This window comes from Glycine max, chromosome 2 (assembly GCF_000004515.6).
Source record: "Glycine max cultivar Williams 82 chromosome 2, Glycine_max_v4.0, whole genome shotgun sequence".
Lineage (NCBI taxonomy): Eukaryota > Viridiplantae > Streptophyta > Magnoliopsida > Fabales > Fabaceae > Glycine > Glycine max.
The window spans coordinates 26419797-26441808 of record NC_016089.4 but is presented as its reverse complement, the minus strand read 5'-3'; the positions used below and the strand labels follow the sequence as shown (position 1 = coordinate 26441808).

Here is a 22012-nt window from a genome sequence, read left to right as displayed (position 1 = left end):
CCATGATCACAATCTCAAAATTTGAGTATGAGTGTCATACCCTAATTTCGTCCGGGGACCATTCGTGGTTGGGATGCGACCCTCGTTTGACCACTTCGAGGTACTTGGCACCCATCGTTAGGCAATTCGTGAAGTTTTGTGACGTACCGGAAGTCAAAAAAAGGCATTGTAGCACAATCCGTGAAGTTTCGCGACATGTCGGAAATTAAAAGGAAGTGTTAGTGCGCAATCCACAAAGTTCCGTAACATTCCGAAAGGCAAAGAAGGGATGATTACGTAATCCGCAAGGTTTCGTAACATTACGGAAAGAAAACAAGCATCATTACGAAATTCGTAAAGTTTCGTAACGTTACGGAAAAAGAATCACCAAAAAAAAGGCAGGGGTGTACTTAGAAAAAATGGGGGTGCAAATAGCAACCAGGCCCACTTGGGCCTTCCAGAAAATTCCTCCAGAAGGTGGTTGCTTCTGGAGGAAGCAACCTAGCTCGCCTGGGCGAGCTGGGTGGCAAGCATCTCCCCCATTTTCCTATAAATAGGGGGAGAAGTGAAGAGGAAAGTTGTTCAGTCCTCCTGGTAATTCGAGAATCACTTGAAATTAGTGGAAAAAATTGGTTTCGTGAAGAATATCCGAGCCGAGGCGCTTCCGTAACGTTTCCGTGGGGATTTTCGCGAAGATTTTCAGCCGTTCTTCGACGTTCTTCATTCGTTCTTCACCGTTCTTCGGTCTTCAACCGATAAGTTCTCGAAATCGAACTTTTCAATTCATTCTATGTATCCTTAGTGGTCCTCATTTGTTTTCATTTACTTTTATTTTCATTTCATTTACTTTTCGTACCCCCTTTTGACATGTTTAAGTCATTTACTTAAGTCATTTTCTCGCCTAAATCAAAAATAAAATAAATTTCCACCGATCATTTGAATTGTAATATCCGTTAATTTCGTTTAAAATGAAATCCGACCGTTCGGTCATGCCGTAACCACGTTGGAAACCAAAAAGAGGTAAAATAATAATAATATAATAAAAAATATATTTTAGCAAAATAAAACAAAAAAATCAATCGGATGTTTCTCTTTGGGATTTTTCTTTCTTAATCGAATCGACTAATAACTAAAGTGAAATTAAGGCTAAAATCAATTCATAAACCAAACATTTGTCAAACGCCTAAAAAGCCATTTTTAAAAGGCCCAACGCCTTGAAATGGTCTTTTCCGCTTTTATTGGTTAAGGGTAGATTCCTAAAGGCCTAAAACCAACATGTAACTTTATTACCTCTTTCAAAAATAAATAGATCATTAATGGTCCAATGCCTTAATGTCTTCTCTCCTTCCAAAAGAATCGAAAGTTTGTTTAATGGTCCAACGCCTTAAATGACCTTTCATTTAATAAAAACATGTCTTGCAAAAAGGATAAAAACAACTTAACCAAACACTTTGTTCACAAAGAACTACGTAGGTCTTATTTCCTTATCGCAATTAAGGAATACGTAGGAGCAAGGGAAACACCCTCATCAACCGCAAAAAGATAAAAAAAATATAAAAAGTACAAAAAGAAATAAAAACGTAAAAGGGAACATAAAAATTGAAGTCATGTTTGCACATTTGATTAAAGGTTGTCGTCTCTTGTGATGGACGCGTGGGGTGCTAATACCTTCCCCGTGCGTAAATACAACTCCTGAACCTTTCGCTTTAAGTTCGTAGATCACGTCTTTTCCAGTTTTTCCGACGTTTTCCTCAAATAAATGTTGGTGGCAACTCCGCGCGTATTCCTTTCTTGGAACACGCACCCGCGAGTCATGCGTCGCCCTCCCTCCGAAGGGTAGGTTGCGACAATGAGTATCTAAGAAATCATGCAGCCTCAGCAGAAGGTAAGTTAAGAAACTGGCTGATTGATCATGAACAAGTCAGGTGTCTTAGCTTGAGTGAGCAAGAGCTTGAAGATATCGCCAAAAATCATGAAACTGACATTGTCAGGTGATTTCAATATTTTTCTTAGACATACTGAACCTAAGTATTTTTTTTTGTGGTAGAATTTAAGCTCATACATGTTTTTTTGTTAGCTTAAAATTAAACTTAAGTAGCTCTCTTTTACTCTGGCGCCAAGACATGTAGAAAACACTAAACATGATTTTCTAAAATTACATGGATTACATGTTAGTCTTTTAATTTAAAAGTATAATGATGGTACTCAAATCTCGCTCACATTTATCTACTAATGAAGTCACTTGAAAGTGGATATGTAAGTTGGAATAGCGTCTTTTCGATTAACATTTTTATTTTCCATATTGGTGCATGCTACTATGCTGGTATCTACCGGTGCTAGCAATTTTCCCTCGTTCTGACCGATTCTTGCATGTGATCTGGTGGAACAGGTCATAGTGACTCCGCTGTCTATTTCTCCTCATATTGAGACTGTTATTCAAATGGCAGCTTCTGATTGGATTTCTGTTGTGCTTCCTGGTGAACAATAAATTTGGTATGATTGTGTACATTTGAGATTTATGATGATTCTTTTTTATTTTTTTCTTAAAGCAATGATGGAGCAGAAGCGTTAGTCACACCAATTCAATAGTGGATTTCCACTTGTAGTATTTTTCTTTTTCTATATTTTTTGTTCCCTTCTTCATTGTTTCAATTCCTTTTGGTGACTTAGTTGTTTCTTATTTGAAGCAAATGCTTCTTGTAATTTCTGGGGCATATCTTGTGAAAAATGAGGACATTTGGAAAACAAAGAATCTTGGGCATATTTTAGAATCCTGTGGCTGTCCTATAAATTCTAGTGCAGATCCTGTGGCAACAATAGAACGAGAGTAATTGAAGTTTGTTTAACTTTTGAAGGGAAGAATTTGGAAAAGGAAGGAAGAGTTTTCAGAATTGCTTGGAGCAAAGTTTGCTTAAAGGGAAGAATTGGTTGAAACCTAAGTGCTGAGCAAAATAATAAAGCTCCAAAAAGAGCTATTCTGAGGTGGAAATTGTAGTTGAGAAGGAGAGGGACAAAAATAGCCACCTAGGGACACCAAAATAGGTGATTTGACAAATGGAACCACTTCATGTCCAGAAATCTTCTTTTTTTTTTGGCATTTCATGTCCAATAACCAATTCTTTATTTGGAAAGTGCCAAAATCCTTAATGTAACATAATCAAACACACTTCAAAAACTATAACATGCCTAATTCAATCCACAACATTTATGGATGACAACCCAGAAACAACAGCTAATGTAAATAAACAGTTACAACTTGCATTTGAAATTACCTAGATGATTGTCTTTGATACAACAAATGATTCAATCTTTTTCCAGTCACTGTCAAATCTGATACAGAATGAAGAAACAAAAAAAAAAATGAGATAATGCAAAAAGGATGGTACTAAGGCAATAAAAGGGAAAAACAAACAAATAACTTACATATCCTAAAATATCAATTAGATATCCTAAAGCTTCTTAGATATAGGCAAACATGGAATAAGCTTTACTTCTTGGATATGTTTTATGTTATTGTGAGATGTTCAAGCAGGTTAAATACAGCACATCCACAAAGTTGTTAATCTTGTGACCTGTTAAAGAGCCTGTACTTTGAGGATCATTATAGTTGTAGTTTATTTAGTTTGATAGCAACTATAGGATACTTGGGAATTGTTTAGTTGTGCTCATTTAGGTTGGGGGTGGTTCTTTTTAATTTATGGGATGTAAGTGTTTTTTATTTGCTTAACTTCGAGGTTGAAGCTGTATGATGTCCTTTTTGATTTGCTTAACCTCTCAAAAATCAATTTCCAGAATTATATCAAATTTCTTCCCAAAGATAACATATTGTGGCAGACATGGGCTCTTTCTCTAAAAATGGATGGGAATGGAATCTCTCTTGGAGATGAAATTTGTTTGACAATGAGATGGGGATAGCTTCAAAATTTATTGATCAAATTACAGCAATCAGCCTAAGTGCTAATCTGAAGGACACTTGGGTGTGGAGAGCTGAATCTAATGGGATCTTTTCTACCAAATCTGCATACCACTTTATTAAAGTTGAGCAGTCTTCTGAAGTCTAGTGTCTGGGTTTCCAACAACTGTGGGATATTAAAATCCCTCCTAGAGACTTATCATTTGCCTGGAGATTGCTTTGGGATAGACTTTCTACTAAGGATAACTTATCTAGGAGACAAATTGAGACTGATAATGATCTATGTCCATTCTGCCAAAGCCAACCTGAGTCTGCCTCTCACCTGTTCTTCACATGTGATAAAGTTTTGCCTTTGTGGTGGGATTTCAATTCATGGATTAGGGAAGACAGAGTCCTCCACTGTAGGGCGATGGATAACTTTCTCCAGCATTCAACTACAGCAGAAAGGATGGCTACTAATAGAAGATGGAAAATTTGGTGGTTGGCAGCTACAAAGTCAACCTGGAAGCTTAGAAATGACATGGTCTTTCATAATCAGCCTTTTGATATCTCTAAGCTGGTAGACAGTACAATTTTCCTCACGTGGTCTTCGCTGAAGGGTTGGGAAAGGGATTTCAATGTTCCTTTTCACCAATGGTCCTCAGTAATGTCTATAGCTTTTATATAGAGTTTGCTTTGTAGGGTTGGGTTTGTGGTGGTTTTGTTGGGCTGCTGTTCTTTTGTTATTTTACATGAGAGCTACTATCCTGTGTCGTTATGTAGTACCCCTGGTACTCTTTATCTATTAATATAATATATCTTTGCAGTTCAAAAAAAATATAGGAGAATAAAATAAGAAGGAAAAAAGTTTCTTCAGAAAACTAAAATTAACTTATGCATTAGTTAAAATCAGCTTTTTTTTCAAAAAGTTGATTTTAACTTATGTTAAGTTAATTGTAGGTTATGGGAGAAAATTTATTTCATCTTTTTTCTTTTTATTTTCTTCTCTTATAAGTGCTTATGGAGAAACTTATCCAAACATGGTCTTAATCAATGACATTTCGTTTGATTGGAAGACAATATTAGATGTACATGATCTGATTAAAATTGGGTAGTTAATAGGATGGTTGGTAATTGCAATCACTATCCTCTCTCTCTCTCTCTCTCTTATATATATGTGTGTGTGTGTGTGTGTTTTCTTGTTTTTGATCTTGAAGAGGTGTCTACCCACTACTCAATGACCATTCTCAATTCCTATGGCTGAGTCTTGGGTGAAATCAAGTTAACATGAAATATGTTCAAATTTGGTTGGATTTGGTTTGCTTGAAGGGTTGATCCTGCACTAAAGGAGCTCTGTCCAAAATGGGTGACCTGATATTGAACTTCATTTGTTGCCTTGAATGAAATCTACGATCTATAAATTGTAAATAAACTATGTTTGTAATACAAATTTGGGCATAAAATGTTGGCCATAACAAGATAAGGAAGAAAGTGTAGAGATTTTTTGACAAACATCTAGAGCTAATATTGATAACGTATTCAACACTAAAAATGTTAACACTGCAATGAGAACTGACTGATGTTTGCACTTTCAGTTGTCCAGCCTTATAACATAACTGGCATCAGCAGCAACAAGTGAAAAGGGGTTAACATTTGAAGAAGCCATGGAAGAGCGCTTATGTGCATATTCTCGAGCTGTAGCCCACTTTCCCATGACAGTTAAGGAGGTAAATGATAGGGTTAGTGGAATAAATATTGGATTCACTAGATATATAAGTTCTTATCTTGGTTATACTTGAACTTGCAGTTCAAATGGAGAAATGGTTGGTTTTGTTCTCTCTCTAAGAAGGCTACTGCCCAAGGCAAGCCAGACCCATGCCCTTTGCATTCCCCATGGCTAAAAGAGTTGAGAATTGTATGAAGCTTGAACTCTAGTGTGTGTGTGTGTGTGTGTGTGGGGTAGGTTAACAGCTTCTAAGAGTTATGTAGACTTAGGGTGTGTTTGACCTATTCAACTCTCCCCTTCCTTTTATTTTATTGCTTTGAAATGTGTAAAACCTCCGTCCAGTCATGCTGAAACGGGTTTCCATACACACACTTAGCCACTAACAAGTGATATAGTTTCCTGAGTGTAAGTTTAATTTAGTTAATAAAGTTCAAATTTCACTTCCTTCCATTATATCGCTTCAAAACAATTTTGTTGATGTACACACTTGAATCCAAAAACAATTGTATTGACACATTTTTACATGTCTCTTTGAAAGGGAAATAAAGAGATCTTTCAACACTAAGGACGCGTTTGGTTGGGATAAATTTTTTTATATTCGAAAAATACGATTCGTGAGAAAGTCTATTTATGGGAATCTTACAATAAATTGTTTACATTATATTAGTACTTAGAATAACTAAAAGGATAATAAATTGTGTCTTAATTAGTTTAATAAAATAGTGTTGTTACTAGTAAAAGTGGCCTGTCATACATAAGTGGCTTAGATTAAATATAGAATTGAACCAAAGTGACTCTAGTTTAATTAGTTGGGGGTTTCTAGTCTCACCCCCAAATCTCATCCCCCAGCATTGGTAATATTACCTACCTACCATCTTCCCTCACAATCTTCTCTAACGACACTCCCACCATCTCTTCTCTCCTTTTTTTACAGCACATCCTAGGGGCAGGAGGTTAACATCTGTAAAGGAAAAGCCCTTCGTCCTCTCCTCTCCCCAATTTCATTCACTACTCTACCATTAGGGTTTTCCTACTACTACTGCTACTACCTTCATGATGGATACATAGACTTCTCTCTTTCTCTCTAATTGATTATGCTAGAGTGGACAACAAGTAAGAAAATAATGATCAAATTAGTTATTTTGGGAGCCTCGAGCAAATGCTTTACTTCCCTCATGCTTGGGTGGATATGAACATGATCAGAGGAACCAAAAATTAATGTGTCATATCTAGTCTTAAAAGTAAAAAATAAAAAAATATTGTTACACTACTTTACTGATCATTTGTTCTATAAAATTACGAAAACAGAACAAATAAATATTATCGTCTCAAGCTACAAATGCTATCCATTTTGATATAAAAGTTTTAGATTCTTTCAATTTGAACAAGAAAAAATAATGATACACAAATCATTTTTTATTTTAAACACCCAAGATAAAGAGAAATGAAAAATATTTGTAGGATGTTTTGAAATAAAATAATAATAATTTGTATATTATTACTCTTGAAAGAATTTCAAACTTGAAAACAAAGAAAAGAAAACTTACCATTTTGGTCTGTTTGATTTTGTTAAACTATTTTGTAAAACAAGTTTAAAGAATAATATAAACAAAAGAAATTTTTTTTTGGTAATACTAATTTCAAAACAGTTTTAAAAATGAGAAAACAGTCTGAATCTAACAAATCATCCACCACCCCCACCTACTAGTTCAGCAGACCCATGGACCTCGTCTCTTTCAGCAAGAGACACTCAGAACCTTAAGACTAAAGAAAGAAGCGAAAACGAGACACTACATGAAAAGTCGAAGGATATATATTTCAAGTACATCTGGATTCAAGTCATCACTTATCATACCTATATTTCAAGTAATTTTTTACTTGCTATATAAGACTAGATATGACACAGTACTTTGCTACCACTTACTTAATAAAGAAAAGGAAAATGATATATCTTTGGGTACAATAATTTATTAAACAATAATTATTTATCAAAATTTGTGGTTCTAAATAATAAGGAGTTAAATAGGTTTAAATTCAACATAAATAATACAAATATTGAGAAAATTTTAGGTCCATTATTTATTCAAGTTTTAGGTTAGTTAGAAGAAGTTGAGCAAAATAAAAATAATAAGGAGTTCAACATAGCCTTATATTATTAGGTTAGTTAAAAGAAGTTGAGCAAAATAAAAATTAGGTTAATAAGAATATTAGCTGGGTTAATTTAATGACTCAATAATTACTTATTAATTTATTATCTTTTCCTAGTATGTAAGTCACTTATATACCTACCTTCTCTAGTCTTTGGCTTGTTTGCCAAATTTTATAAAGTTACACTTTTAATTAGTTTTTATAAAATGTAAATTTTATCAATTTAGTGATTAAAATAAATCAAGGATTTTACCTCTTATGGACCAACGCTTGTTATGGACCAATTCTTAAGGCCTCACCTAGCCTATTTCAAAGCCCAGGCTGGTCTGATAAGCCAAAAATTAACTTTGTCACCTCATTCTCAGTCTCGCCAATGAACGAATAACAGTCCCAAATTTTCCATCAATCTAATTCTATTTTAATTTTTTTTTATTTCTAGCCATGATTGTTTTTGTTTGTTTGGATTCAGCTCTAGTCTTTTGTGTTGGAAATAGTTTCTTGTTCCGATTCAGCTCTAGTTTTGTGTTTGACAGTAAATTAAAAAGACAAAAGAAATCACAAAGTGCATACAATGGGGGAACACATGAATGCATCATATAAAAAGTCATCAATGACATAAGAAGAAAAAGGGCTTCAGGCTTGATATAACTCTTGTGCTAATCAATGTTATTTGGGTGCTTTTAATTCAGAGGAGTTGCTGTTAAGGATCCATCTGCTCCCCATGGAGTTAGACTTTTGATCGAGGACTATCCTTATGCTTCTGATGGGCTAGAGATATGGGATGCTATCAAGTCTTGGGTGGAAGAATATGTCTCATTCTACTACAAGTCAGCTGAGGAACTTCAGAAAGACCCCGAGCTCCAAGCTTGGTGGAAAGAACTTGTAGAGGTGGGTCATGGGGATTTGAAGGATAAGCCATGGTGGCAAAAGATACTAACTCGTGAAGAGTTGGTTGAAGCTTCCACTACCCTCATATGGATTGCTTCAGCTCTTCATGCTGATGTTAAATTAGGACAGTATCCATACGGAGGTTTAATCCTGAGAAGGAATTTTTTAAGACTATTACTGGCAAGAAAAAGACCCTCATTGACCTTACAGTTATAGAAATTTTATCAAGGCACGAATCTGATGAGTTTTACCTTGGGCAGAGAGATGGTGGTGACTACTGGACTTCTGATGCCGGGCCATTAGAGGCCTTTAAGAGGTTTGGAAAGAATCTTGAAGAGATTGAAAAGAAGCTTATAGAGAAGAACAATGATGAGACATTGAGAAACTGCTATGGGCCGACTAAAATGCCTTAGACTTTACTCTATCCTTCTAGTGAGGAGGGATTGACTTTCAGAGGAATTCCCAATAGTATCTCTATTTAAGGGCTCTATGGTTGCTGAAGTACTGTCCCTGGCTTTAAATAAATGTGAAATAGAAGGAATTTGATTCCTTCATCACTTGTGTATGTTTAAGTTATGTATTTGGAGTGGCTGAATGTACTTTACTTGCCATATATCTTATTTTGGGATAACTGAAGGACCCTAATTAGTAAAACCAACACTATTCAATGACATATAAAACAACAACAACCAAGCTTTTCCCCACTAGGTTGAGTTCACTACATGAATCAGACAATGCCATAATGTTCCATTGTATCTCTAAATGTTTTTTAATTCTTTTGCTTATGGTTTTTCTTACTCTCCCTCTGCCTCTAGTGACTAGGCTATCCTCCATCTGATCTACTCTCCTTACTAAGGCTTATAAGATCATCCTCACACATGCTTAACCCTCTAAGGCAAGAATCTACCATCTTTCTTACAACAGGTGCTACCCTAACTTTTTACCCAATGCATTCATTTGTGTGTGTGTGTGTGTGTGTGTGTGTGTGTGTGTGTGTGTGTGTGTGTGTGTGTGTCTATGTGTGTGTGTGTGTCTGTGTGTGTGTGTGTGTGCGTGTCTCTGTGTATCAGCTATCGACTTTACGCCATATAGAGGGCAGTAGTGTGTCAAATAGTGGTGAGGACAAAAGATGGCAGAGAGAGACAGAAAGACAGAGAGAGAGTAGCAGTGTGTCACACAACATTTTAGTCGTCTTTCTAAAAGCTATACTTCAGGTGAACATGCTTCTATTTTTTTAACAATTGAATTCTATTTGAATGTAAATGTTTCCACTTAAAATACGTATCTCTACATGCAGCAGATAGTTGGACTTCTAAAGGATATTGAACCTACAAACTAGTTAGTCAACATGATGACAAAGAGTCAAGCATTTTCTTTGCATTTCTTTAGTATTCATCAATTGACTACAACTCTAATATACACAATTGACCAAAAGACTCAAGCAATTGACCAGACGAACAAAAGCAGCAAAGTAGGTAGCCTTACCGGAGTTATTGCTATCCTAGAAATTACATCAAAACATTCAAACATTGCAGCAACACCAACGATCAATGCATTGCCGTTCACACACGTAAACTAGTATCAAAGATTCAAAAATTGAAGAAATGGGATACCTGAAAATTGTCGAAGAAACTAGAAAAAACAACGCAGACAATATATGGACCAGCTTTCTGCTTAGACCCTGCCCAATCAATTTTCATTAACCCAATTAGTCACATCATACATAACCACTATTTACAACATTGAACAAAAAAGTACAGGACAAATTAGTAAACTATATTACTTTTACACACAGTGACAATGGCAGTGACAATGAAAAAGAGTGAACACCCACTGAAATAGAGACAATGGCAGTGAAAAAGAGTAAACTATACTACAAATGAAAAAGAGACCAAGCTTACCTCGAACCCAAACAGTAGCAATGGCAGTGAGATCTAACAAAATGGCACGAAACTTAAAGCTTTCCTCGTACCTCAATCAACAATACTGCAATTGAAGACGTATTATTATTATTATGATCAATAAAACATGAACACCCACTCAAACTTAGCATACACGAAGTTGACCTACGTACCTCGCGGAGAAAGCTTTGACCACCCACGAGTGTTTCAGCACCCTAGTACCTAACGGAGGAGTGTATGTAGGGTTTTCTTCGAGCCACAGTTCCAAGAGCACTATAGGGGGTTCTATGGGTTTGAGCGAGGGGTTTCCGAGAGTATTCAAAACAATGTGGGACAATGTGGGTGTCGAGGGAGCGATTTTCGGCAGATTTCAGGCAAGAGGAGAAAGAGAAGAGGGAGTGCAAGGTTTTCGAGCACGCGGGTTGTGAAATGTCAAGTTTTAACTTATAAACATAACAAAATCGGTTTTTTAAGGATAATCGATGTTAACTGAATATAGTTAACATCAGTTTTGTAAAAACCGATGTTAACATCAAATAGATTACATTGGTTTTTTAAAAAACCGATGTTATGATCAACTCCTTAACATCGGCTTTCTCAAAACCGATGTTAACTCTATGAAGTTAACATCAGTTTTGCCTAAATCGATGTTACCATATTCATCTTAACATCATGTTAACATCGGTTTTTTAAATAACCGATGTTAACATGAAGTAGTGAACATCGGTTTTGCTAAAACCGATGTTAAGTAACTCCATTTAATTACAAAAATGTCACCGCGCTTTCATTAACATCGGTTTTCGCAATAACCGATGTTAATGGAGTGATGTAGAAAGCCTTTTTTTTAGTAGTGTTCCAATTATACAAGGCACTGAGTGTTAGAGATAAAGGGAGCAACATGAACATTAAGCTTTGGAGCTTGAAGAAGTTTTGTCTTTTTACATGTCCAACTCTTTGAGTGGTATTTGTATTGATTGTTGCATCTTAGTCTCTAACTTTTCATATGTACATCATGCATCATCATGTAGAGGTAGGAAGATTGTTTCTTAAGATAGAAACTTCTTCAATGCATAAAACTCTATTTTAATCGATTACGAGGTTGATCATAATCGATTACACAAGTATTTATAGCTTGTAGAGAGATTCTAGTTTCGGTTTAAGTTAATCGTAATTGATTACATAGTTCGGTTGAGACCATGTCCGATTTTTCATGAGTCTCTGCTTTAATCGATTACCAGGTGATCAAAATCGATTACTTTGCTCTTAAAGGTTTTCCCATAAGTGATCGAGAACACTTTAATTTATTACATCAAGAATTTAATCGATTACATTATTCTTGAAAATTTTCCAGATGTTGGGAATAACACTTTAATTGATTGAAGTGATAATATAATCGATTACTTCTTCGAAATAATTGATTACATTGGATATTTAATCGATTACAAGCGGTTATAACTATTTTCTCTATAATTCAGTTTGGATTAGATGACTAGAGTAGCTTCTCTAGAGATAGAGAGTGAACTAATATAAAAATTGGTGTACATCTTCTCTTGATCTTATTTTTCTTTCTCATTGTATTATTGATCAATTTGCTGAAGTTTAAATAAAAACATCTTCTTGAATAAGAACTTTAACAAAAGGATTTTGTGTTAAGGGTGATTGGTTTTAACAAAAGTTTGTGATACGATCCTTGAAAAATAAAGTTTTTCAAAACTCTATGTTTTTTTTGTTTGATTTGATTTAGAACCAATTCACCCCCCCCCCCCCCCCCATCTTGGTTTGTGAGTTCCATCATCTTTTTTCACTGAGAAACTATCTGAGTCCTTAAGCTTAGTGGGAAGCTTTTGTTGGACTAGGGTCACAGTTTCTTTCTCCTTTACTTTCCTTCTATTAGCCAAGATAACTTTCAAGAATTTTTCATAGTTAGGCATTTGTTGCAAAGCCTTAACAAAAGGAATATTCACATACAATTGCTTAATCATATCAAGAAATTTTGCAAACTGTTAATCCAATTTAAACCTAGCTAAACTTTGAGGGAAAGGAATAGGAGGTTGATAAGTAGTCAAGGAAGCTAGTGAAACAAGCTTTCCTTTTTCTAAAACAACTAAATTTTATTTTTCAACATCAATGGTGTTTCCACTTCCACTTCCTCACTACTCACCTGATCCTTCTTAGACACATGCTTAGGCATAGGGTTATCTAATTCCTTACCATTCCTTAGTGTAAAAGCATTCACATGTTCAATAGGGTTAGTTTCATTTTACCTCGAAACTTACCTGGATTCCGGCTTGGAGTCGGAAGGAATTAAGCTATCTAAGAAATCTAGTTCTCCAAATTTTTGTTGTGTAATGCCATGTCATCCATATGAGTTGTCAACTCCTTGATGGAATTACCAACTGTCAAGTTCACTTGCTTTTGGCTATCCAACCCCCCCTCCCCCCCCCCCATTAGGTTTTCTAATTATGACATTCATTGTTGGGAGCCTTAGGGTTGTTGTTAGTTTTGTGTTGACACACTTTGATGATTCAATCCTTCAAAGAAAAAATGGATTGTCAATGGTTCACTCAACCCATGTTGTTGACATTCTTCCAAGTAACCTTTGTATTGCTCTTATGCTTCATATATTGATTCGACATCTTGTTGGAAGTTGGTGATCTTCTTCCTCAACCTTTTAGTCCATGATAGATTTAGATTTTTTGTTATTCCATAATTGAAGCTTTGGGCAACTTTATGAAAAGCATTTGTAGTAGCCACCAAATCTCATGGGAGACACGATAGTGGGAAATAGAAAAGGAGCTTTTGTGTTATTCCATAATTTACATTTTTTAAATAAAATAAAATTATACAAGTATCCTTTAATACATGCTAATCTACATAGAAAAAAAAGGTAATTTTTTTGTCCAACATAAAAGGTGTTGAATGCTAACATACGTCTTCTGATTTTTGTTAGCTAATATACACCTTTTGATTTTTAAGTGTGTGTATGTGTTTGTGTTAAAGCATTTTCATTTCTACTCTGTATTGAATTCCAAGTTGCAAAGATTTTACTGGCTCAAAACAAGCTTTAATCAGGCCAACCACTTGAACACTTTCCATAACTGTTAGTGTCTCAAAATTCTAGCTTGTTTTGCTTCTGGGATAAAGAACAAGATTGAGAAGAGAGAATTATGCTATTGTTGCAGTGGAGCTCAAATGATGATGAATCGAATGACAAAAGTTACATTTGTTTTGTTTAATTATAAGTGAAAACTTAAAACGATGGGGAGATCGAGTTATCATTAAAGAGGGCTAGGGAAACATAATGTTCTCCCACACCCATAGAACTGTGAATTGGTTTGTGTGTACCAATTCGAGGTTCGTTTTCGAATCGATTCGCCAGAATTCCTCAATGAATTCGTGGAGAAGAAGAACCGAATGAAAAAAAAATCAAAGGTAGAAACTACAACGAAATAGATCACTTGGGAAATAAGGAGGAAAATAGTGAAAACAAAAAAGAAAATGCTAAAATTTGCAGAATGAAGACATAAGATTGGAAAAGAATAGTTAAATTAGAACTCCAAAAATTAAAAGAATGAAATAGGCTGAAGACTTGAAATGGAAAAACCAAAGAGACAAACGTTTTTTTTTCTTTTATAGTGGAGGTTTTGAGAAGTGTTCGAGCTGATTTATATATATTATTAATTTATTTGTATAAATTATTGCCCTCTTGACTTTTTCAACTCATGTTTCATCCCCCTTCTCCTTTTGCCTGCCACTTTTCTTGGGAAAAGTCACATAGGTAATTGAAATTTTAATTAAGAAATACCAAATCACCTATAAAAATATGTAATGTATCTATAGAAACTTTAAAAAAATAATAAATCAAACTAAAAATAAATTTATATTAGTTAACAGATTTTAATAAAAAAATATATCATAAATTCAATTAAACAATATTAAACTCAATTTCCAATAAAAATTAATTAATTGCTTCAATATTTTATGAGAATTAAAATTTTATTGGTAGCATAGAACCTACTATAAATTTAATCAACGTACCGAAATGTATCACATAAGTGTACCCCCCATGTACCAATTTTTTTGTAAGATCGAGTACCACGTACCCGAACTCGTACCACGTACCGAGATGAATTGTGAATTATGTGACTACGGATTTTAGAGTTTGGTAGAATTCTAAATTCTATTTTTGATAATGAAATACCTATTAAAATTCTATAGAATTTACAAAATGATTATGTCAAATATCCAAACAGAGAGAGAATTTAAATCCTTGTCAAAAAAAGTTCCATTTGTAAATTCCAGTATCCAAACATACTAATGTTGGGGGAGTGTGCAGCTGGCAACCTAGTTTTTTTTTAATTTATATTTGAGTCAATTTTTAGGGAAATATGGCATTCGAAACATAATTTCCACTAAATTTAAGGTTTTGTTTTTTAATTTTCACTTATCTAGTAATTAGAATATTACATATGGAATTATTCTAATTTAGAAAGGAAAAAAAATCTGATTTTGAGGATGTTACCTCTAGTCTAGAAAGGAGGTTTATATGAAGTAGTTGGGGGCATGATCCTGGTCACACCCATGATAAAAAGCTAAACAAAAGGATATACGACAATCGAAAAAGATCATGTCAAGAGAGGGGTGATTCTGGTCATGCCCATGAACATGACCTGCGAGTTTAATTATTATTTTATCTGATTTTTTTATTAGGTTTGAAAACTCTTTTTGATCCACTTCTTTAAATAGACATTTTAGGCTCTAGCCTAGGGTTTGAGCTTTAGTTTTATGACGACTTAGAAAGAGAATAAGATCTTGATTTGTCTTTCTCTTTGTTATTTTTGTTGATTTTCCATGACTACATGTGAGTAGTCCTCTTTATTTTGGAATTGGGGCTAGCCCTTGACAACTATTGATGATAATCCATTTATTTTGATGTTCTTTTATTTCTTCTCTCGATTTTTCTTTTATTGCTTTACATATGCGAAATGCTTAGCTACCATTTTTCATAATCTGAAACGGTTAGGGAATTATTGAAAGGTGAACCTAACGTGTTGGACATATAGGAGAAAAACTTAGTCTTTTAGTCATGAAAATGGAATTAATCCTAAGAGGGTAAAGCGAATTAGCAGAGAACTCAATAGATATGTTTCTATATCTTGAAAGAAAGTAGAATTGCCTATGGTTAATTTGCCTTCGTTAAAATGTAGGATGGATATTGAAATAAAGGATTAGGTCAATAAGAAGTCGTGGAGAGAAAATCTCAATCCTAGAAGTTTGTAGACAATTAAAAGAAATGCAAAAACATAAACAAAAGTGCATAATCTAAAATAGAAATAGAGTTTTGAAAGCATAATATGAAACATATTTAATAACATCAATCTAGTTCACCAAATCCAAGCAATTCGAATTATCATAGTTACTACAAATAATGATCATATTGTGAAAGTTCAGTCAATGTCATTAGAGATAGTTCAATCAAAGTAATCCCTAAATTCATTGAGATCACAAATCAGATTGAAATATCATCCTATCAATCTCTGATTAAATATGAAAATTAAGAAATTAATCCATAACCTAATTTTTTCCAATCCTAAACACATTCATAATCATGAAAATCAAAAATAGAATTGGAGAAGAAGATGAACACTCACATAGAATTTGAAACACTTGACCATAACTCAAATTATTTAATGCTTTGACTGGATCCTTGGATTGATTAGTTGTTTAGCCTTCCATGATCATCACTAGTGGAAGACCAATGAAATTTGTGCGAGAAAAAAGAAGAACAGAGTTAAAGAGAGGAAGAAAAATGAAGAGCAGTTTGGAGCAAAAGAGATATAAGAGTTTGATCTTAAAACTTGCACAAGAAAAATCTAAATTCTATTTTGTACAAAATGAAACTAACTAACTAACTACACTAATATATGATATGACTAATAGAAGGAATGGATAGGCCTTGATTAGGCCCAACTAATCTATCTAATTAAACTAAGAGTACTACTAGGTGCACCCAGCATTTTTGCTGGTACACCCAGCAAAATTTCTAAATGCCTAAAATGCCCCTGGGTTTTTTTTCCTTATAAAAGCTTGTTTTTTTTCCAGCGCTTCACAGCCCCTATTTTTGTTCTCTTTTTTTCTCTGTTTTTGTGGTTTTCGTGCGGCATTGTCTTCGGTTCGTTGGTTCATTGTGAACGGTTAGGTGCGGTGAAGGTGAAGGTGCGTTGCGGTGGTCAGCGGCGGCAAACAAGGTACGCAGAAGGTGGTTCCTTTGTCGCGGACGTACGGATCAACTTGATCTGTAAGTTGGTGTGTCACTGTTACGGATCAAGTTGATCCGTAAGTCTCTTACGGATCAACTTGATCCGTAAAAGTGACACACCAACTTATGGATAAAGTTGATCCATAAGAGACTTATTTTTTGTATTTGATGTTTTTTGAATTTAGTTTCCTTTTTTCTTTTAAATTACTATTTTTTTGTATGGCCATTTTTTGTTTGATTTGGTTAGATGGACGAAGATGAGTGGATGTATGAAATAATGTCTGAACGAGCGGATATGGATTATGAAAATGCAAAAGCATGTGGTGCGAATGAATCACATGTTGATTGTTCATATTCGTTCAACACTTCTCAGGTTATAATGTTAATGTTTGTCGCAGATTTAATAAAATGAATACTGGTAGAAAACTTAAATTATATGGATTTCTTTGTAGGTGTTTGAGTGCCGAGAGGATGTTTTGCGGTGGGCTCGATCCGTGGCTCGTGAAAATGGATTTGTGGTGGTGATTTTAAGGTCGGACACAAACACAGGTAGTAGAGGAAGGACTAAGTTTGTGTTAATTGGCTGTGAAAGGAGTGGCGAGTATAGGTGAAGGAAAAAAAATTTATTAGAAGAGACTTTCGGACTAGGAAATGTAGGTGTCCCTTCAAGCTTCGTTGCAAGCTAGTGGTTGGAGGAGAAGGCTGGATGGTGAAGTTGATTTGTGGAGTGCATAATCATGAATTGGCCAAGTCCATATGCGGGGCGATTGACTAAAGCTGAAAAAACACTTATTGATGATATGACGAAGTCCATGGTGAAGCCAAGAAACATGCTGCTAACTCTGAAGGAACACAATGCCAATAGTTGTACGACCATTAAACAGATATACAATGCAAGAAGTGCATTCCGTTCTTCCATAAGAGGAAGTGATCTTGAAATGTAACATCTGATGAAGCTTTCTGAACGTAATCAGTATATTCATTGGCACAGAATAAAGGATGAAGACGTGGTTCGTGATATCTTTTGGTGTCACCCTGATTCAGTGAAGTTAGTCAACGCATGTAATTTGGTGTTTTTGATAGACAACACCTACAAAACAAACCGGTATAGACTCCCACTACTCAATTTTGTTGGGGTGACACTGACTGGGATGACATTCTCTGCCGATTTTGCATATGTGGAGGGTGAACGCATTAATAATTTGGTCTGGGCTTTACAACGCTTCCGAGGCCTTTTTTTAAAGCATGATGCCCTCCCTGGAGTTATTGTCACTGACAGAGACCAAACATTGATGAATGCAGTGAAGGATGTATTCCCTGAATGCACAAATTTGTTGTGCAGCTTTCACATAAAGAACAATGTGAAGGCCAAATGTAAATCACTAATTGCGCAAAAAGATGCTTGGGATTATGTCATGGATTGCTGGGGATGTTTGACTGATTGTCCTTCAGAACAGCAGTTTGATGAATGCCTGAAGAAGTTTGAAATGGCTTGCACACCTTGGCCAATGTTTGTTGACTATGTCAAGGAAACATGGATAATACCACACAAGGAAAAATTTGTTTCCGCCTGGACTAATAAGGTGATGCACTTAGGAAACACAACAACAAACAGGTATGAAACTGTTCAACTATTTCTATTAACGTTGATGAATTTATGGAATTGTATTATTGTATATGTTTATTTTTATTTGTGTATTTGAAATGTAGGGTTGAATCTGCCCACTCGTCTTTAAAAAGACTGTTACAAAATAGTATTGGAGACTTATGCAGTGTGTGAGATGCCATAAAAAACATGATTACATTGCAGCACACGCAGATTAAAGAATCATTTGAAACAAGTACACATGTCGTTGGACATGTGTTCAAAAAAACCTTATACAGAAGGCTGCTTGGAATGGTTTCAAGGTATGCTTTAAATCAGATTGCTACTGAATTAGAGTGTGTTGACTATGCTGGCAAGAATCCCTCAAGTTGTGGTTACGTGGTGAGAACCACACTTGGTCTTCCTTGTGCTTGTGAGCTATCCAAATATGTTGGTGGTTGCATCCCACTGGATTCAATCCATATGTTCTGGAGGAGACTCAGTTTTTCAGACCAAGGGTTATCTGAGCCCGGGGTGAGCATCAAGGACGTAATGGAAATAATATCCAAAAGATTCAGAGAACTTGATGTTTGTGGTAAGTTTACTCTAAGGACTAAACATTGGGAAATTGCATACCCTGATCAGAATTCGATGTGTCCTCCTCCAGCAAAGGTTAACACAAAGGGGGCATCGAAGAAAGCTATGAGCAGGAACCCAAGGTCAACAAAGCGCGATCCATCTTACTGGGAGTATGTAGATGCCTTTGAATCTATGCAAAATAGCAATTCGTCGGTGAGGCGTACTGCATCATCCTCTGAGCAACCAAATTGAAGAACGATGATGCCCATGTTGGACCAGTTTCAGCCATTTATGCACGACTTCATTGATAAGATTGTTGATGTCAAAGCTAATAGTAACTGTGGATATCGGTCGGTTGCCGGTTTATTAGGTATGGGTCAAGACTCTTGGTCGGTGGTCCGCAACCATCTACTTAAAGAACTTGCCAAATTCTCAGAAGACTATATCAAGCTCTTTGGTGGCATGGAGAGATTTGAGGAATTAAGGATGTCACTACTTGTTGATGGGTTAACCAAGGTATGTAATTTATGTATTTGATTTTTAAGACTTTACTTTGAAATTAAGTTTGACGTGTATATATTTGTTTCATTCAGGTGAATACGGATTAGTGGATGGATATAACGGACATGGGACATGTCATTGCAACAAGGTATAACGTAATCGTTGTATCCTTGTCTAAACAACAAAGCACGACATTCTTTCCTCTTAGAAGTCAACCATTGGCAAATTCTTCATTGCATCGTATAATTTGTATCAGTCATGTGTATGACAATCATTTTGTTGAGGTATAATGTAGATATGAAGTGTTTATTTTTATATTTATGCAATGAGTTTTGTAGGATTGAGTTAACACTTTTTTCGCATATACAACAGGTTTATTTAAAAGAACGTTGTCCCTTATCACCTGTAGCATTGTTATGGTCTAGCAATTGTCATCCACAGGCAAAGTCGTGGCCAAATCCAAATATTAGCAGAATGCAACATTACAAGAGCTTCGTGATGTTCAAGAGAGACTATGTTGACATAAATGATGATTGAACATGTAATTTATAATGACTGATCGCTTTGAATTGGATATTCACATTTATTTGTTATGTCCTCAACAAAATTATTACTTAATTCTAAAAAAGCATGTATGATATATTGTTGTCTAAGTTGACAACGCTCTGTGAAAAAACGTGTATGATAAATTGTTGTCTGCATTAACATAAAGAGCGTGAAAGGACCCTGCACAGCATGACTACACATGCAGATCTGATGCAAGCTAAAGCATGTCACGTCATTAGTGTAGTTGACAACACATACAGAAAGCATGTGCATGCGTATTTTTAATCTTTAAAAAATGCAGTACTGATATTAAAACCCATCTATATATATGACACAGCCTAACACTGTAAGAAAGCACAAGTTTCAGTCTCAACCCAACTCTTACAAAAAACTATTGCATTCTTGGGAGAGACAAGCAGTCAGACAGTTGTGAACTCCACATTAGGTTTTATTTTTCCAAATGGATCCATTGTTCACAACGACAGTGGTGTTTCCTTTCAAGCTTCCACTCCAGTTCACATTCGAGTACCTAACGGGTGTGATTTTCAAACGTTAAAAACCAGAATACACAATACCCTTAAGCTAACTGACAAGCAATTTTTGGATGAAATTTACTACCGGCAGTCTTTCACGTATGCAGGTAATCAATTTCGGTTTCAATGTATGCAACTAAAAGATGATGCTGATGTTAACACAATGTTAATGTGTAATCATGAATTTTCATTTTTTGGTCCGATTGAGTTATTATGTAGCATTGCTAGAATCCCAGATGGTATTTTAAACTTACTTGAAGCTACTATGACCCCTACTCATGATGCCCTGCTATATTACAATAGGAGGTGAAACATGTCACGCCAAAATGAGTTTGTTGGTTACTCGTTCACAGGAAAAAATCCCAAAAACTTTGACATTCCCACCGGATGTACCATGGATGAACTGAAGGATTTGATCAAACAAGTTGCGCCTCATGGGATTCCCCCTTATGGTATTAATGAAACACAAATGGTAAGGCGATTATTTTTTCGGAAACCAAGTCACCATGAGTATTCATAAAAAGTTATACAATTTGAAATAATTGAACTCAAAACCAACGACGACGTGATGAAGGTGGTGATTGAGTCTAACTACTGGAAAAATATTGGACCAATAGAAATTTTAGCTGTTTTTAGTAAACCTGTACCAGAAATGGAAGACGAGTTGTCTTGTCGCAAAATTAGCATGAGTTACTTATAGTATTTGATGCAAATTTAATTTCGTTCGACTATGTTGAAGTTAATGTACTGTTTGAATTCATGTATCACATAATCGTTTTTTTTTTCTGGAAATGGAAGACCCCTCGAGTCAAGATATGGAGGAATTTCAGTCAAAATACACATATGGAGGAATTTTTAATTTACTGTTTGAAATAAAGAAGTTGAAAAGGGTGTAGACATATGGAGGAATTTCAGTCAAAATACACATATGTAACGATAATAAATAGGCCCATCAAGTCAATCCAAAGCCCCCTATTTCTTACTTTGCTCAAAATAATCTAAATAACTTGCAATTACTAACCCACCACCACTTTCCAATCAAACCCTACAACACACCCCTTCTTGACTTTCAAACCCCCCACCCCATATTTATTCCTCCAACAACCTATTCCGTTAGAATAATCCAACACTTATTTCCTTCCCCTCTCTTCACCCTCCCATTAATTCACTGTTGGCAAATACAAAGTCACCAAGAAATTCCCCCTTTCTCTTTCCCTTGTCTTTTCTCTATACAAATCTGGATATATATAGAAACTGATCATAACTCACCTTATGCCCCTATACTTTGTGACTCTTCAAAGACCTAGCATCCATATTCCCATTGCGTTTAAAGAACCTCAACACTCATATGCACACAAATATTTATTTGGCTACTGATGCAAAAGTAAGTGTAAGCAAAAGCTAGCTATATACATATAGTGCTTCAAAAGGCTATATAAGAAGAAATATGTTGAAGCCCAAACAACAAAAAGCAA

The 22012-nt window shown here is 35.2% G+C and overlaps 1 protein-coding gene and 1 non-coding gene across 2 annotated transcripts; both read left to right on the top strand.

Annotated features, from left to right (window-relative positions):
• The first annotated feature begins 1846 nt into the window (after positions 1 to 1846).
• Positions 1847 to 9046, top strand: LOC100813912 (linoleate 9S-lipoxygenase-4-like). The gene is made up of 5 exons (XM_006575881.1): positions 1847 to 1864; positions 2369 to 2456; positions 2650 to 2806; positions 8435 to 8665; positions 8758 to 9046. Exons 1-5 carry the CDS (start codon positions 1847 to 1849, stop codon positions 9044 to 9046), a joined length of 783 nt encoding a protein of 260 aa, XP_006575944.1.
• A 4054-nt stretch (positions 9047 to 13100) lies between these two features.
• On the top strand, positions 13101 to 13204 carry LOC113001058 (small nucleolar RNA R71). The gene has a single exon (XR_003266389.1). It is a non-coding gene; the product is annotated as a small nucleolar RNA R71 (small nucleolar RNA).
• Positions 13205 to 22012: the final 8808 nt, after the last annotated feature.